The sequence below is a fragment of the Nuphar pumila genome, chromosome 11 (genome assembly GCF_984573655.1).
Source record: "Nuphar pumila chromosome 11, dmNupPumi1.hap1.1, whole genome shotgun sequence".
NCBI lineage: Eukaryota > Viridiplantae > Streptophyta > Magnoliopsida > Nymphaeales > Nymphaeaceae > Nuphar > Nuphar pumila.
The window spans coordinates 30,899,691-30,919,085 of record NC_143259.1 but is presented as its reverse complement, the minus strand read 5'-3'; the positions used below and the strand labels follow the sequence as shown (position 1 = coordinate 30,919,085).

The window sequence follows — 19,395 nt, the reverse complement described above, 5'->3', positions numbered from 1 at the left end:
CTTATCCCAGCAACGATCTTCTAAATGTCCAGATTTTCCACAATGTACATTGAAGCTTTCCTCTGCCTCCCATACCTCGTCCACGACCTCGTCCTCTGATATTCTGAAGATTTCCACGCCCATAACCAGATGAGACAACTAGAGCAGATGACTGAGTCATAGGCTGAGATTGTGGAAGAGAGATCGCAAGTCTACTCAGACGATTATATGCCTCAGCAAGAGTAGGTACATCTGAACCAGTCAAGATTTGGACTTTTGCAACAGAGAATTCTGAAGATAAACCTATAAGAAACCGAACAACCATAGTTTGTTCTTGATGATCCTTTTGTTTCGAACAACAGAGGGGTCTGTGAGTATTAAGTCTTTCAAAGGCAGCTTTGACGGAGGCATAGTACTGGGCCAAGGTCTGATCTCCCTGCTGTAAATTATATATCTCCTGTTCAACTTGCAGGATACGACTCACATTAGTCTCTTGTGAGTACGTATCTCGAATATTGTCCCACATCTGTTTGGCTGTATTATAGTAAATTAAACCATCTGCAATAGGGGGTTCAACACTATTCATAATCCACGACATAACTATGTCATTATCTTCATCCCAGGTAATATATTTTTCCACTTTTTCAGTGGGTTCGTCTTCCAACAAGATATGTTTTCTACGATGTCCAGATACCGACATCATAAACATTCTGGACCACCTGGCATAGTTAGTTTCATTCAACCTTACAGAAGAGCCGTACGAAAAGGGATTGGCAAATGCCTTATACTTTCCAATATGTTCCTATTTGGAATCACATTTCGAAGTTTCAGCCATACTGAAGATATACTTCTGTTTCAGCAGAGATAAAAATCTGGACAGACTTCAATCAACACAGGGAATAGCGTGTGTTACACTCACACATCAACCGATACGACAACCAGCAACTGTTCACACACACAAAAAGACCACGACAGTAAGGAACCACAACCCTTAACAAGAATAATTTCCCAGCACAGCAGGGAATCAAGCCTGCAGTTTCCACGACAGTAGTGAACAACAACCCACAAACATGAATAATAGTTTTAATTTTTTTTCTCAGCACAGCAGGGAATCACGACCAACATAACTATGCATACGCAGAAACTGAATCATAACAGAGGCTGCTCCCAAACATATATAGCTCGACAATCAGTCATATCTCAATCACGAGCAACAACACAACAAGTGTGCTTGCTGTTTCTCCCAAATAACAAGAAGTCACGATAGGAAATCACAAAAACAGAAAAAACCACGACAAGGAGATTGCTGCTGTGCCCAAACATCAGGATATCACGACAATAAAACTCGGCAACAAAACATCACGGCAGGAAATCCAGGAAATCACCGCAGAGATAAAACTCGGCAACAGAGAATCAGGACAGGAACTCACGGCAGGGATAAAACTCGGCAACAGGGAATCACGACAAAAAAACAAAAAACGAGGAGCTACCAGACCATCAGCACGCATCCACGACCAGCAGCACGCATCCTGCTCCCTTAGATCTGATGACAGATCTGGGCCGTGACCTTGGTCAAATCCCAGATCTGTTATCAGATCTTACACAGAAAAATAAACAACTGACCTGATTGAAAAAAAAAATTTCGTTGGTGTAGATTAATAGTAGTTTGATCACGATCGATCACGCTCCCACGATCGATGGCTCTGATACCATGTAGAGAGATGCACCGAACCCTAGGTATATATATATACATAGAGAGAGAGAGAGAGACGGCTACACAGGAAGAAAAACTCATTTTTTTCATATTAGGGCTGCTCTCTATGTTAAATAGAGAGAGGCCAAAAGAATAAATTACATCTAAGTCCATTATTAAGTAAAAATATCAAATAACCTCCAAACTAAGAAGATTTAAACTTAAACCACCTATTCTCAACAGTACACACATAGAGTCAATTCACCTGTAATTGGTTGAACTACTTTCCAAAACTTTAAAACAAAATTAGGGATTTCAATTAATCATAAAATAACTTATGGGAATACCTTACCCTTTCTCTGTAATTGTTTTATTAGAAAGCCCTTTGTATCCTAATGGTAAGGATGAGTTAGAAATCACGAAAAACCTCTAATAAGCTAACCAATACTAGTGAGACATTGCTCCAGAACACAAATTAATAACAATGATACACTCTCCAACACTGCAGATTTTGATGATGAATTAATGACTATAACACTGCTGGAAAATGTAACTGATGTGGCAATTTCTTTCCCTTAAGCCGTAAGCTGTCTTGTGTTCACATATCTATGCGGATTTGGTATTATTGTTGTTATTGATTCAATTGAAGTATTAGTTGCTGCCAAAGGCATTTTTATTAAACCCAACAGGAAACCAATACTTCAATGATTTCCCTGTTAACTACCTAACATAGACAAATTTATGTTTTATTTTGCAGGCTATCAATAATGTTAAATGTATTGAATATGAACTTGGTGGTTGTCGATTTTTATAATATGAAAGTGTAACGCCCCAAAATTTCAAACTTGCGAACCTTTCAGAAAACAGGCAAGAGACTAGAAAAAAAATCTCTTTCCTTTAGAGTTTGTTTATGAAATCAGCGGAAGACTATTCTTTTGTTGAATTTAGAAAGTCAAGCTGACAACTTTGGGCACGTTAGCTAAAAGAATCAAAACTCACAATCCATGTTACTTGCAAAACACTTGGAAAAGCCACTTTCATTAAAAGAAGTTCCAAAATAGTACAAAATTCGGATATCCCAAGGAAAATTCGTTAGAAAACCCAAAACGTCCAGGACACGAGCTAAGAGCAGGAAAAAGGAAGTCTTGAAACCATCTTGCAATCGCGCCATCGCCCGTGGTGTATCTAATCATCACCTGTACCCACATAATGAGTTAGTTTCGCGAAAAACTAGTAGGTGCACAAGAAAGACACTACAGAAAACTGAATTAAGAGCATTTAATTCAGCATGCTAAGCAGTTTAAAGCAGATATACAGTTAAACAGGTAAGCAATGCAAAACAGGTAAGCAATTTAAAGCAGGTAAACACTGCAACTGTCAAAACGCAGCATGATGATTCATTTGATCATAAGCTGTGAACTACCACGCAACAAGCAAGTCTCATGACCCATCAACCAGTGTGGACAAACTTTATGTTTCGATAATTCCTAGCCTGCGGGTATGCGCAGACAAATCGTAGAAACAACTGAGACTAGTTCAGGCGTCTATTATTCTATTTATTTTCAATAACCCGAATAACTAGTTGAGTCCGCTCCTAAGGGGATGACTTTAGTCGAGAGAGGATTCCCCAAAGGCAGGTACTTGGCAACGGATGCATCTAACTTCTGCAGAAGTCCATGGGATCTCCCACCTAGGATAATGTCTGATAGTCTCTTCCCTTAACTCCAATGACTGGGGAGGTCAGATCTTTGCCCGTGGGGTGGTTGTTAACAACCGGTCCATTGGAGTTTTATACCGATCCATCCTCTCCCTTAACAGAAATACAAGGGCGAATGAGTGCGTCAGGGGTAAATTAACTGACGACTCATTCTATATGCTCTGGTCTTTTGACCAAATGAGCATCTTGCCAGTGAAGGCGATCCCATTATGTGTTTACAACATTGTGCTTTTATCACTGTTCGAGATCGCACGACTGTCTCATCCGATCATCGCAGTACTAGCGTGTAGTGCACGACTACAAGTACTCTAAGATGAAAGGGGTATAGTTCCTTAATAGGAGCCTCAACAAAAGTATTTAACAAAGATGTAATGTTTCTCAAACTTTACTTTTGACATTCTTTATCTTTTGAAACAGCCAACAGCTTGTGCCAACATTTGGCATGCGATTTTCTAGAATCTCATCCGCTATCGTGGTATCTACATGCATCGCATGACTCGATACCAGCCTCGATAGGCGGGATATGGGTTTCTTAACAAAACCCCCGCTAAGAAGTTTGCTTAAGCCTTAATTTGGGGTTAGCCGAGATATGTCGAATAGGTGAAAAGAATCAGCCAATCACATCCTTCCAAATACTTTGATTTAAGCAATTTGATGCTTTTGCGCAGCTCCCTAAATTCTCAAGTTTACTTTGCAGGACTGCTTACTTGAAGAGTCAGGATTCTTGCGAGGTATCCCTCTCCTTAGACGAGGATGTATCGCTAAGCTCTCGACTCAACTCTTGTTGCAAGAGAGAGAGCGGTAAATGTTTTTGCATCCTCCACGAGGATGCCTTTATAGCACATGCAATGAGCGAAAATCTGAACGTCATCTGCAATGGCAAGGCAGTAACAAAACATTTACAAAAGCAAAAGCCTGGGTGCAAAGCACGACGACAAAGAAAAGACATGACAAAAGTAAAGGACATGGATCACGAAACCGTGTCCTTGAGTTAAATGCATACTCGTATAAATATATATATATATATACATATATATTTATTTAATTGTCCTTTTTAGTTAATTGAACTCAATTCAATTGTCCAAGTCCTCCGTGCAATCTTCTCCTACCTTGGGGAGTTGCAAGCTTGTTGGCGCCTGCGGGCGTAAACGATTGACAACTCGGGTCATGGAGCACGAGCGAGATCCGTCGTACGAGCTGCAAAAGCGACAGTCTTAGCAAGCTAACACCAAAAATAGAAGGTCAGGGGCATTGCCGTTGACCTGACGTGAAAGAAGCAGAGGTTGGGGCATCGTGCCCTTGCACACCTGCTATTAGTGCAAGAAGCAGGGGCTGTGAGCCCTTGCTGACCTGCTGTCAGCAAACTACGAGGAGGCAGGGGGTTGCACCCCTGCCCTCAGAAAGCGAGGGCAAGCAGGGTTGCGCCTCTGCCTGACAAAGTAGAAGAGAACAACGAAGGGGAGGTAGGGGGCTTTGCCCCTGTCTGTCAAGCATGCAAGGAGGCAGGGACTTGTCCTCTGCCTGGCGATTATGCGAACAGGCAGGGGGCGAAGCCCCTGTTTGATGCCGGGGGAGAGGAAGGGGGCTCTGCCCCTTCCAGCCGAAAATCAAAGAGGCAAGGGCTAGGCTCCTGCCCGTTAGCCACAAAGGGGGAGGCAAGGGGCCCTACCGAAATTAGCGGAGGCAGGGGCGACGCCTCTGCCTACTAGAAGGAGAAGGCGCAGGGAGGGGGCTTGGCCCCTCCCCCACCAAACTGAGGGTGCAAGGAGGGGCTCGACCCCTCCCCTACAAAACGAGTGCACAAGGAGGGGCTTGGCCCAATCCCTGCCAAAGGGTACGTAGGGAAGGGGCTCTGTCCCTTCCCCGTCACTGGAAGGTGCAGGGAGGGTCACAACCACTACCCTGAATAACAAGGGTGCAGGGAGGGGCTCGACCCCTCCCCTGACCAATAGAGGAAGCAGGGAGGGGCTCCACCGTCCCCTGCCGTCAAAGGGAGCAGGGAGGGGCTCGATCCCCTCCCATGTCATAACAAGGAGCGGGGAGGGGCTCAATCCCCTCCCCTGCCTACAAGGGTGCAGGGAGGGGCTCGACCCCTTGTTAGAATTGTATTTGTATCGGATATGGATCCGATATTGGATCCATATCCGAGTGTATGCTTTCCCCATGCTTGGGCGGTGGCATACTTGTAATCCTGTATATTTTTCATGTATTTTGTTCAGTAGTGTTAGATCCTATATATATCTTATTAAGAGAGGGTCACGATACTTTTAACGTGCCCTACTTTCCATTTGGCATCCTCCTCTTCTCCCCCTCTCCTCTCTTCTCTTTATTTTGTATTTTCAGATTGAAGGCTATTCTCCAAAGCTTGAAGGCGCACTATCTTGAAGCCCTATTCAGATTCTTTCATGGTATCAGAGCAACCCACGATCGACGCCTGTTTCTCCAGCCACGAGCGAGTCTTCTCCAGCCACGATCGACGAACTGCTGAGTTACGTCTGCCTTCTTCATCACGCCTGTCAACCAGGCCACGATCTGCTGAGTTTGATCTTCATTCTTCAGCCGAGTGCCTGATCCTCATCCTTCAGCCGAGTGCCTGATCCTCATCCTTCAGCCGAGTACCTTTGGAAACGCAAATATTATATCAGCATAATCATGTCCACCCTCTCTTCGAGTTTTCTCTCCCAACTCATCTCCCAAAAGTTAACCCATTCCAACTATTTGACGTGGAAACGTCAGATAGTCCCTTTCATTAAGAGCCATTGTCTATATGGTCATATTGATGGCTCTACTCCAGCCCCGCCTGAATTGATCTTGGGTGAAACAAAGGATGCTACTAGTTCGGTGACTGCTACAGATAATATCCCTAATCCAGCATATGCCGTATGGATGGCACATGATCAGGCTTTAGTTGCTTATATTACTTCTACCCTTTCTGAAGAAGTGCTTGCAGGTATAGATGATGATATCTCAGCTTTTCAACTATGGAATACGCTTGCAAATACATACTCTCAAGTTTCAGAAGCTAGATATCTTCAATTGAAGCGTCAATTTCAAAGCATAAATAGAGGCTCCAGATCTGTACTTGAGTATCTCTATGAGATTAAAAATGTAAGCGATCAACTTGCTGTTATTGGCCATCCTATTTCAGACAAGGATAAAGTTCAGCAGGCTCTTAGTGGTCTAGGGTCAGAGTTTGATATATTTTGCACTGCTCTGGAGGTTCTCCCTGTCTTACCCTCTTTTGAAGACTTAAAGGCAAAATTGATCCAGCATGAGGCTAGTAGAATTCACAGGCATGATGCTTCCATTTCTACTTCGCCCAGTATTTTAGTTACTTCTACACATGGTGTGTCAGGATAGCGTGCACATACTTGGGCTCATACATCCGGACAAGGGAAGGGTATTCTTCCTACTCCTCAGGGCAGCACTCTTGTTAACATGCCAAAGCGCATCCCTACATGTTTCTATTGCAACAAGAGAGGACATGTTAAATCTGAATGTTGGCACAATCCTCAGAACAAAGCTAAGGGAGGTCGACGTGATCACAGGCCAACCCCCTCTATCATTTCTAGAGCGTCTTCCTCCTCATTCACGCCCGATGCACAACAACTCTTAATGACAGCTATTTCTAATCTGAATCTCAAGCAAAATGATGATGGTGTCTGGTATGTGGATTCTGGTGCTGCCGCCCATGTGACTGATGATGCAGGTAAACTCTCTAGTGCATCTCCATATTTAGCAAAAGGTTCTGTAGTTACAGGTGATGGCACTCACCACAAAATTACTCACATTGGTAATGCATATGTTTCTTTGCCGCATACTTCTCTTCCTTTACATAATGTTTTAGTCGTCCCTAATGTCAAGAAAAACATTATTTCAGTATCTAAACTCATTGATGACTCTTCCACATCAGTTGAATTCACTCCTTCCTCTGTTTTTGTCAAGGATCCTCTCACCAAGACGATATTCGCTGAAGGAATTCGTGAAGGCAACATGTACGTCCTCAAAGAAGCTCCTCCAGTGTCCAAGTCCAGTTCATCTGTTTCTTTTCCTATCAGTCCGAATGAAGTCAATTTGACTCAAATTGATATGCCGTCCATTTGGCATAATCGATTAGGCCATTGTAGTCATTCTTTTATTTCTAGCCTTGTTAATAATGGATTGTTGCACAAATCCAGTCTGAGACCTGTTAGTGAGTCAGGCATGTGCTCAAGCTGTCAACTTTGTAAGAGTCATGCCCTTCCTTTTAATTCCATCAATAAAAGAGCTTCTAAATTGTTTGAAACGATTTACTCTTATGTTTGGGGACCAGCTCCTGTCTCATCTCCTTCCGGCAGTAGATACTATGTCATTTTTGTTGATTCTTTTTCTCGCTATACATGGATACACTTCATAAAACACAAATCTGAAGTGTTCCGTTTGTTTAGCCAATTTCATGCCCTCATCCAAAATAAATTTTCATCCAACATAGTGCATTTTCAATGTGATGGTGGTGGTGAATATTTATCATCTGAATTTACTGAATACTTGCTAAATCATGGCATCACTAGACAGATATCTTGTCCACACACACCGCAGCAAAATGGCATTGCAGAACGCAAGCACCGACACATTGTAGAGACTGCCTTAAGCATGCTCCATGACACTGATCTCCCTATGACTCTATGGACTGAGGCATTTCACACGGCCGTTTATGTTATAAATCGATTGCCTTTAGCTCTTCTCGCAGGGAAATCTCCTTTCTTTCTTTTGAATCATGAGCATCCTAAGTATGATGAGCTTCGGGTTTTTGGATGCATTTGCTATGTTCATGTTGATTCCAGCCTCCGGAACAAACTTCAGGCTCGGGCTATAATGTGTCAGTTTGTGGGCTATGCAGACCATTATCGAGGCTATAGGTGCTATAATCCCCTAACAGGCCGTATACATATTTCAAGACATGTTGTTTTTGATGAACTCAGATTGCAGTTTCACACTTCTTCCAAGGCTATTCATGATTCAGCGTCCAGACTATATGATCCATGGTTATGTGCTAATATCTTAGGCGATGGGATTCAACCGACCACTTTTCCAGCCCCTTCTGACAGTACTCACATTGAAGCAGAAATGTCTGATGCCCAGATGGATAGTACTCACATTGAAGCAGACATGTCTGATACTCAGATGGTTGATCCTCCTTTAGACAGATTTTCTGGCTTGGTTTATTCTCGCCACACTCCTACCTCTACTACTGATTCTGTCATTGTTCCTTCTCATCCACGAAGGTCCACTCGAGCGAGACATCCCGTGGATAGATGAATAAGCTATAACACTTTCACCTTGGATTTTCAGCTTTTTATGACCAGTTTGCATAAACAGACTGAACCAAAGTGTTATTCTCAGGCCTCTCAAAATTCCCGTTGGATTGAAGCCATGAATGAAGAAATGGAAGCCTTGAATGAATGTCAAACATGGGAAGTCGTTCCACGGCCAAGGGATAAGAATGTTGTTGGGTCTAAATGGGTTTATAAAATCAAATATAAACCAGATGGCAGTATTGATAGGTATAAAGCTCGTCTTGTGGCTAGAGGTTTCACTCAACAACATGGGGAAGATTATGATGAGACTTTCAGCCCTGTTGTTAAGATGAGTACCATTCGAGTTATTCTCTCTCTTGCTGTTACTTTTGGATGGTCATTACATCAACTTGATGTCAAAAATGCTTTTCTTCATGGTTTCCTCAAAGAGGACGTCTACATGGAACAGCCACCAGGATATGCTACTAATGATTCTAATCTATGGGTATGCAAGTTGCACAAGTCATTATATGGGTTAAAACAGGCTTCTCGTTCATGGTTTGAAAGGTTCTCCCTTCACATTCAAGAAGCTGGTTTTCAGAAGAGTGCTCTTGATCATTCTCTTTTTATCTATCACAAAAGAGGGATCACTACTTGGTTATTGATATATGTGGATGACATTGTTCTCACGGGAAATACTTTCTCTCATATCGTCCAAATCAAAGAAGTGTTAGAACAACACTTCAAAATGAAAGATCTCGGGGACCTCAGATATTTTTTGGGTGTTGAATTAGACAGGACTGAGGATTCCCTCACTCTTTCTCAACACAAGTATGCCCTTGATATTCTCACATCCTCTGGTATGTCTGATTGTAAGCCCATTAACACGCCCAGCATTTTGCATGCAAAGTTGAACGTTTCAGATGGCAGTCCTGCATATCCTGTTCCAACCCTTTACCGCAGTATTGTTGGGAAACTTCAATATTTGACATTCACTCGGCCCGACATTGTATATGTTGTCAATCAAGTTTCCCAGTTTATGCATGCTCCCACAGACACTCATATGGAAGCTGTCAAGCGTATCTTACGTTATCTCAAGGGGACTATTGGCGATGGACTTACTTATAAACGCATGTCTCCTACTGTGGATGGTCATATTATCTCTACTTACACTGATGCTGATTGGGGAAGCGATCTTGATGAACGCCGATCTGTTTCTGGCTATTGTGTCTTTCTCAATTCTAATCTTGTCTGTTGGAGTAGTCGCAGACAACGCGCCATTGCAAAATCCAGCACAGAAGCTGAATATAGGGCCATGGCTGCTGGCACTGCCGATGCTACTTGGCTTCGTCACCTCCTTGGGGAATTATCTCTTCCTATTGCTCAATCTTCCATGCTGGTTGACAATCAAAGTGCCATTAAAATTTCATTCAATCCCATACTTCACAGTCGTACCAAGCACATTGAGATTGATCAACATTTCATTCGTCAGAAAATAGAAGATGAGGAAATCTCCCCTGCATATATACATACTTCTGAACAAGTTGCTGATCTTTTCACCAAAGGACTCACTGGATCACAGTTTTGGCATTTGAAGAACAAGTTGGGCATGATGAAAACTCATGCACAACTTGAGGGGGGATGTTAGAATTGTATTTGTATCGGATATGGATCCGATATTGGATCCATATCCGAGTGTATGCTTTCCCCATGCTTGGGCGGTGGCATACTTGTAATCCTGTATATTTTTCATGTATTTTGTTCAGTAGTGTTAGATCCTATATATATCTTATTAAGAGAGGGTCACGATACTTTTAACGTGCCCTACTTTCCATTTGGCATCCTCCTCTTCTCCCCCTTTCCTCTCTTCTCTTTATTTTGTATTTTCAGATTGAAGGCTATTCTCCAAAGCTTGAAGGCGCACTATCTTGAAGCCCTATTCAGATTCTTTCATCTTGAAGCCCTATTCAGATTCTTTCACCCCTCCCCTGTCGACCCAACAAGAGAGCGAGAGGGGGGGGGGGGGGGGCTCGACCCCTCCCTCTCTAAAAGGAGTCGCAGGGAGGGGGGCTTTGCCCCTCCCCTGCGATTTAGGGCAGCGCTCGGCCCCCTCCCTGCGCAACGGAGAGGTGAGGGAGAAAGAGAGATAAAAAGAAAAGGATAAGAGGCGTACCTGGGGGTTGCCAACGTGCGCGCGTCGCTGGAGAGGAGCTTGTCGGAGGGGGTCGCTGGTGGCGGTGATGTTGCCGGCGCAAAGAAATGAGAGGGACAGAGTCGGGGACGAGAGAGAGAGAGAGAGAGAGAGAGAGAGAGGTTTCGAGAAACCTCCCCCCTTTGCCTCGCTGTCCTTAAAGGGCGCAAGGGAGGCAGTGCCTCTATTGGGTCCGGGTTCGGATCCGACCCGAATCCAGTTATATTTTTTTTCTCGGGTTTTACATAAAGTCTGGATTTTAATTAAGCTGCCATGTAAGAACTGATATAAGATATTTGATCATTAGTTATCGACTTTTACCATGTGGTAATTGGTGACTTCCTGTTCAGGATATTATGCTGCATGAAAAGTTGTTGTTCGACTGCATATTAAGTTGAAGGTTAAAATGCATTTTCAAAGTACATATGAAGTTGATGCTCAAAATGCATACTAAGCCGCATATTCAGTTGTGATTTAGCTGCATATTTGTTGGGGATCAAATGCCTATTAAGCTGCTTATTCTCTATTATTCAAATGCATGTTAAGTTGCATATTTTTCTGAAGTGCAAATGCCTAATAAACCACATATTTTTTGAAATTATCAAATGCCAACTAAGTTGTATACCTTGTGGAATGTTCAAGTGTGAATGTGTTTGGAGAAAATCATATAGTTGTATTACCAAATCTTTGAGATTACACTGCATACTCTCTAAAGGAAACAAACGAGTCTTTGTTTATTTGGCAAGAGTTGTCGGTGCACGTCACCTTGTGTTGGGACGCTGCAAGTTTAAAACCTAATGGTAGGTTGTGGCAGTTTGCTATTGAAAAAAAAATATAATGATGATGAATGATGATCTGGTAATCGAGCTTGACTGGTTTAAAGGTACCGGGGCACTCGTGCTTGACGGTTTAAAGGTACCAGAGTACTTTGAGTAGGTCTGCACAATTAAATGAACTAAGTTTGGTTAACATACCTATTTGAGGTATGAATGATTGAAGGTCTACTCCTAATGTGGTATGATTTAAAATTTTTGGGGAACTCCAATGTCTTTGGGTACTGGGTTCAAATCAGGGAAAAAACCTGACACATTGGGAAATACAAATTAATAAGAGAGCAACCCACTTAGATTCAGGCTTACCTTAGAGAGGGTAGGTGGTACAAAACTTCGAAGACATGTGTTTCTGGCTTCGAGCGACAACAGCTCATTGGTCCCCAGTCGAAGTTAGGGGACCCAGACTACCAAATTTGTCTTAGGTGATAACTCCACGTTCTTCTGCAGAAGTTAGGGATGCATCATGTTTGGTTGGGCCTTTTAGGATTTACAGTTGTCCTAGGCGATAGCTTCACGTTCTTCTCTCGGTTACTGACCGCTCTCTTAGGATTTACAGTTTCAGTTGGAATGTTCGGGTTAATAAAACACCAATGAATAATGAACTCTCGAATGCTCTTTTCTGAAATGGTTGCCTTGGCCCGCGTGTACCCGTGAGATAATTAAAGAAAAACACTAACTAAAAATATCTTGTGTACATCAGTTGAGCAGAGAGTTGGCAGGTTTGCACTTTAGCATGTTAATAGTTACTTTTAGCATGTGATTGTTTAAATTAACATAAAATAAATTTAGTATATCTGTGAGTTTGATTTGAGCCTGCTATTGTTTACATATGTTGGTTAGATTCTTAGAATTTATTGATGTAGTACTTCAGTTCATGTTATTTACCTTGTGTTTTCACCTGACATTAATTAACTTAGCATGAAATAAATTCTTTATTCCTATGATTGTGGATTGATCATGTTAGGGTTCATATATTCTAGTTAGAAACTTAAATTGGCAATGTACATTAGTTTAATCACGTTTATTTTCTCATTATATGCTTAGTGTCATGCCTTATGGGTTGTAATTAAACAAATCTCTTGTATACTTGTTACTTAATATATTTGTCAAATTCACAGTATTTACCTACTTAGACAGTTGTAGTCTAATTCCTATAAATTTACCATTTTTAGGTGAAGAATAGAGTTTATGAGCGGCTGCGGGATGAGGCTTCGATCGAGATATTGATTTATTGTGTTCCCTAGACAATACAACAACTACGCCTTCATCCCAAAACAATTGGGGTCAGTGATATGAACCAAAAAAGAAAATCATTCTGGGTCTTCCACATGAATCCTTCTCCTCCAATCATTTTTATCCAATGCCATGTCCTCGGTGAGGTTCAAAGCATTTATATCATTTCCTATCATCTCCATCCAAGTCTTCCTAGGCCTACCCCGACCTCTTTTAACTAATATATTTTCCCATTTCTCCATCCTTCTAACTGGAGCATCATTAGGCCTTCGCCGAATATGTCCAAACCACCATAAACGATTCTCTCTCATTTTATTTTCAATTGGTGCAACGCCTACCTTCCTATGTATCTCCTCGTTCCGAATCTTATCTTTTATTGTATTTCCACACATCCATCTAAGCATACACATCTCAGCTACACTCATTTTTTGAATATGATGTCTCTTGGCAGCCCAACATTCCGTACCATAAAGTAAAGCGGGCCTAATATTCGTCCTATAAAACTTTCCCTTCAACCGCAATGACATTCTACGATCGCACAACACTCCAGTTGCACTTTTCTATTTCATCCACCCAACCTTTATCCTATGATTTACATCTCCATCAATTTCTCCATACTTTTGAATGGTAGATCCCAAATATTTGAAACAATCATCCACTGGTATTTCTTGCTCACCAAGCTTCACTACACTCCCATCACTACTTCGTTGCTTACTAAACTGACATTCCATATATTCTGTCTTACTCTTACTCAAGTTAAAACCTCTTGCTTCCAATGTTTGTCTCCATAATTCTAACTTAGCATTAACCCCAGCTCTAGACTCATCAATCAAAACAATATCATAAGCAAACAAAATACACCACGGCACATTTTCTTGAATTGATCTCGTAAACTCATTCATCACTATAGCAAATAGGAAAGGGCTTAAAGCAGATCCATGATGTAACCCAACCGTTATAAGAAAATTGGTTGTCACCCCTCCTAAAGTGCGGGCCTAATAGTCGTCCTATAAAATTGTGTGTTCCCTAGACAATCTCAGATTAAATTTCAATTTATTATTATTCTTGTTATTTGGAAACTCTGATGTCATTATTTATTTAAAATAAAATAAATGTTGTTGCTTAAACACTCTTGTAATGCGCCTGAATGCTTAACCCGATAATGTTAATTGTTTTCGTTATAAAAAAAAATTCCTCAAAAAAAAATGAGTTAAAATTTCGGGGCATTACACTTTCTGTTTAACATGCTTAGGATTCATCAGACTCATTGAATCATGGGCTTGAAGATTGTATTGGGCAGTTATGTGATTTGGGTCTGGATCCATATCCAGCCCACCAATCCAGATGTATATTTATTTGTTTACCTTATATGCCCCTATATGTAAATGTTATGTTTATATACTAAACAGGGGCACTATTGTCATGTAAAATATTTTAGTTTCAGTATATTACGAAGGGATATAGTGTAACGAGACAATCAACAAGTCTGGTCAGATTGCACATGTAAGAGCAATCGGCAAGTCTGATCAGATTTGCTTATCTCTGAAACCCAGCAAGTCTGATCAGATTTGCACATTTGTGCAACTCGGCAAGTCTGATCAGATTTTTTTAATTCTGAAACCCAACAAGTCTGATCAGATTTGCACACAGTCAAATCTGAACATAAGTGCATATATATATATATATATATATATATATATATATATATATTCATGATCCAAACAAAATCTGAATCATATTATATTATCAGAACATGCTGAAAACATAATCAACAATGAATGATCATATGCATATATATAAATCAGCAGGTCTGATCAGGTTGCAATATTAAAATAGCTGGGCAGATATGAATCATATTGTATTACGCATTTATTTAGCCAAGGTACGACTTCATACCTCTACACATTTATTTAGTTGAGGTACAGTTTCGTACCTCGTGCACTGCTTACGCATTTACTTAGCCAAGGTACGGTTTCATGCCTCGTGTATTGCTTACGCAATTTATTTAACTCGATGTGTGGTTTCGCACATCGAGTCTTGCTTTATACATTACCACCGCGTTGTAATGTGCACAGGCCTACACTTTGTGATATATGTATTATATATACATATATACAACCTTATAAGGTACACAATTTTGTGTACTTTTTACTACCCTACACTGCGCTTGCTTTTAAAGATGTGAATTTGCGCATGCCCGCCAAATCTTTAAAGTAAAGGGATTTCTTGTGAGATTCCAGTATTTGAAATATGTGGTTTTGGAAAGCAAAAACGAACACCTGGAGGTTGCTTATTCGCAATAAAGCTTTTTCCTCGAACCTGCATGGCAAGAAGAGGTACATACGGACTTTGTTCGATATCCGAATGACTCAGATACCCTCGGCTAAGAGTACAGGGAGTTGAGACTTTCTAACCAAAGTTGGGGGTTTCTTCTGAGAAACCAATACCCCTTTTTATTGTAGTAGTATCATCAGACATGCGCGGCATATGAGTACTACGATAAATGGATGAGAGGTTCATGGCGACCTTGTAACGTGCAATTGCACAATGTTAAAAAAAGGAAAACACATAAAATAGTGATGATCACCTTCACAGGCAAGATGCTCTAATTGGTTTAAAAGACCAGAGCATGTAGAATTAAACTAAAATGGTTACATCGATTGTTTAACAACACAATAAAGTTGGGATTTCTTTCTGAAAAACCGATACCCCTCTCATCGTAGCGGTACTATCGCATGACATGTTAGTACTACGATGATTGGGTGAGAGGTTTATGGTAACCTCGTAGCGTGTAAATGCACAATGATAAAAAGGAAACTCACATAAATGGTGATCATCGCCTTCAAGAGAAGCATAACAAGGGGATAAGATGTCCTTTATCCATTGTAGCCGTTGGGGAGGCCCCCATCAGCTATATTTTCCCCAACAGCTAGATGTCCTAAAGACCATAATGCCCTTACATAAAAAAGGAAAGATCAAAAAAGAAAAACAAAAGAAATAAAAAAAATCAAATCTGCCCCTAATTGGCATGACCTATTATACATACAAAATTACAAAAATATCCTTAGAGAGTATTACTTATTACAAGAGAGGAAACACACATATACACATATTTAACAAAAGGAACTTGGTAAACCAAGATACTTCTTGGAGTTGAAGTAGACAGGAAGGATAGCAATCTTATATCGACTCAGCATAAGTACACAACTGATCTTCTTACCAAGTCAGGAATGAAAGATTGCAAATCAGTCCTATGCATCAAAGACTCAAGTGCAAATGATAGAGAGCTTTATGCAGATCCTGATAAATACAAAAGTGTGGTTGGCATGTTACATTACCTCACCTTTATCCGGCCAGATATTGTTTTTGTTGTTAATCAAATATCTCAATTTATGCATGAAACCAGGACCACACATATATGGAAGCGGTGAAAAAAAAATTGAGATATTTGAAAGGAACGACAGGAGATGGTTTGTGCTATAAAGGAAGAACAAAAGAAAAACATGTCTTGATTGTTGTCCCCATCAGCTATATTTTCCCCAACAGCTAGATGTCCTAAAGACCATAATGCCCTTACATAAAAAAGGAAAGATCAAAAAAGAAAAACAAAAGAAATAAAAAAAATCAAATCTGCCCCTAGTGGGCATGACCTATTATACATACAAAATTACAAAAATATCCTTAGAGAGTATTACTTATTACAAGAGAGGAAACACACATATACACATATTTAACAAAAGGAACTTGCTAAACCAAGATACTTCTTGGAGTTGAAGTAGACAGGAAGGATAGCAATCTTATATTGACTCAGCATAAGTACACAACTGATCTTCTTACCAAGTCAGGAATGAAAGATTGCAAATCAGTCCTATGCATCAAAGACTCAAGTGCAAATGATAGAGAGCTTTATGCAGATCCTGATAAATACAAAAGTGTGGTTGGCATGTTACATTACCTCACCTTTATCCGGCCAGATACTGTTTTTGTTGTTAATCAAATATCTCAATTTATGCATGAAACTAGGACCACACATATATGGAAGCGGTGAAAAAAAATTTGAGATATTTGAAAGGAACGACAGGAGATGGTTTGTGCTATAAAGGAAGAACAAAAGAAAAACATGTCTTGATTGTTGTGGCTTATTCAGATTTAGATTAGGTGGAGGATCCAGAAAAGGAGGTCTATATTTAGCTACTATGTTTTCATTGAAAGGAATTTAGTTTCTTGGAACAGTAAGTAACAAAGGACACTAACTTGATCCGGCATTGAGGCTGAATACTGGTTTACGGCTGTTGTGACAGCCAAAATTACTTAGATCAGGTATCTTCCGAATGATCTAGGAGAGGTGATTTTGCGGTCTATCATGCTTTGTGATAATCAAAGTGCTATTAAGATATCCTTGAACCCTATTCGTCATGGGAAGACTAAGCATATTGAAATAGACCACCATATTAGAAAGAAAATTGAAGATCAGGAGGTGGAAGTTAAATTTGTCAGTGCAGAACATCAGTTGGCTGATCTATTCACAAGGGGTTTGACTAAACGAAGATCCTAGTTGTTGAAGAGCAAGTTGTCCATGGTAAAGAACCATGTAGAACTTGCGGGAGGCTATTGGGAAGCGACGTGATTTGGGTCTGGATCCATATCCAGCCCACCAATCCAGATGTGTATTTATTTGTTTACCTTATATACCCCTATATGTAACTGTTATGTTTGTATACTAAACAGGGTCATTATTGTCATGTAAAATATTTTATTTTCATTATATAATTAATATATATAGGGAACGACCCCCCCCCCCCCCTCATTGGGAATTGTGCACGTTACAACCCCATATTACCTTGTGTCATCCTCTACTTTTGCAAATATGTTCTGGTAAAACTGCAGTTTTCTCAGATTGAACATGGCAATCATCAAGCACAAATTCTTAAATGTTGATAGAGTGCACGAGAGGCTGACAACATATAGCACACTTGCCAAACTGTCTACATGAGATGTTTACCTCGATAAGCCTCAATAAGAGAAAAACTGTTTAAACCCAAGATCCCTTTTCTCTGCAATGTGGGTGTCAGTTGATTCTGTATTTTATTTTCTTAGTTTTTTCTTTTCTATACAAGTTGTTAAATGCATTTCTTTTTTTCATAGAATCATTTGACTAATAGCATTTTTCAGCACAAAAGTCAAAACCTGTGCCAGATTGAGTTGGCTTCATGAGTCATGTCTACTTGGACTGGTTATCAGTCGTGTTCTTGAAGATGCATGGTTCTATGTGTGCACATACATACACACATTACATACAGGGGGTTGGGCATCAGTTTATTTGTTGACGTCTCCAAAGGCTTGATCACAGAAAATTGAGTGGTGGCTTCGGTTCTTTTCCTTTTAGGAGAGGATTTTGCTTTTTTCAACTTGACTTCTTTAAACACACACACACACTTTCGTGCTATATGTTTATTTCTATTGTGGAGCACACCAATGCAGGCACATGAAATTTGATGACATATTTGGTTGGCATGTGTATACTCAGGTGTTCTTGGAATATGCAGATACTTCAAGTTCTGCCAGGGCAAAAGCTGCACTTAATGGAAGAAAATTTGGAGACAATGTTGTTGTTGCAGTTTATTACCCTCAGGAGAAGTATTTGAATGGTGCCTATGATTTGGTCTCATGAACCTGCAGATGAATGCATGATCAATAGAATGTAGTTTGTGATGCATTCATATGGTTCAGCTTTCGTTTAAAGAATCTTGCTTCTGCTGCTGTCACACAGTTTTTATTTTTTATTCTTTTCTTTATTTATGGAACCTGAAGGTGTCACCAAGAAATTATGCTTTGTTCTAATGCCTGCCTGCTAAGTGCATTGACTGATATAATGGAAAAGTCATGTATATTATTGTTTTTTTTATGGGAACAATTTCTTTTCAAGCTTGATTTGCCTTGTCTCGTGTTTACATGAATGTTTTCTGTGTGTGTGTGTGTGTGACTAATATCTAGTCAATCTCACCAGTCTCTTTTTATCACTTTATTGAACGTTTTGTTGGTCGAACACTATTTACTTGGTTTGGTCTCATAACCTGCAGATGAATGCATGATCAATAGAATGTAGTTTGTGATGCATTCATATGGTTCAGCTTTCGTTTAAAGAATCTTGCTTCTGCTGCTGTCACACAGTTTTTATTTTTTATTCTTTTCTTTATTTATGGAACCTGAAGGTGTCACCAAGAAATTATGCTTTGTTCTAATGCCTGCCTGCTAAGTGCATTGACTGATATAATGGAAAAGTCATGTATATTATTGTTTTTTTTATGGGAACAATTTCTTTTCAAGCTTGATTTGCCTTGTCTCGTGTTTACATGAATGTTTTCTGTGTGTGTGTGTGTGTGACTAATATCTAGTCAATCTCACCAGTCTCTTTTATCACTTTATTGAACGTTTTGTAGGTCGAACACTATTTACTTGGTTAAAATATGTTT

General features: G+C 40.2%; 1 protein-coding gene across 6 annotated transcripts in view; it reads left to right on the top strand.

The window, feature by feature from the left end:
• Positions 1-18,851, top strand: part of LOC149822214 (splicing factor U2af large subunit B-like) — a 219,656-nt gene extending 200,805 nt beyond the window's left edge. For 5 of the 6 annotated variants that reach the window (XM_089980672.1, XM_089980671.1, XM_089980670.1 and 2 more), the window contains one exon: positions 18,450-18,851. In XM_089980672.1, coding sequence (XP_089836798.1) covers positions 18,450-18,593 — 144 coding nt within the window. In that variant the 3' untranslated portion in view covers positions 18,594-18,851. The remainder of the gene's footprint in view (positions 1-18,449) is intronic. The other variant, XM_089980673.1, reaches the window with a different exon arrangement.
• Positions 18,852-19,395: the final 544 nt, after the last annotated feature.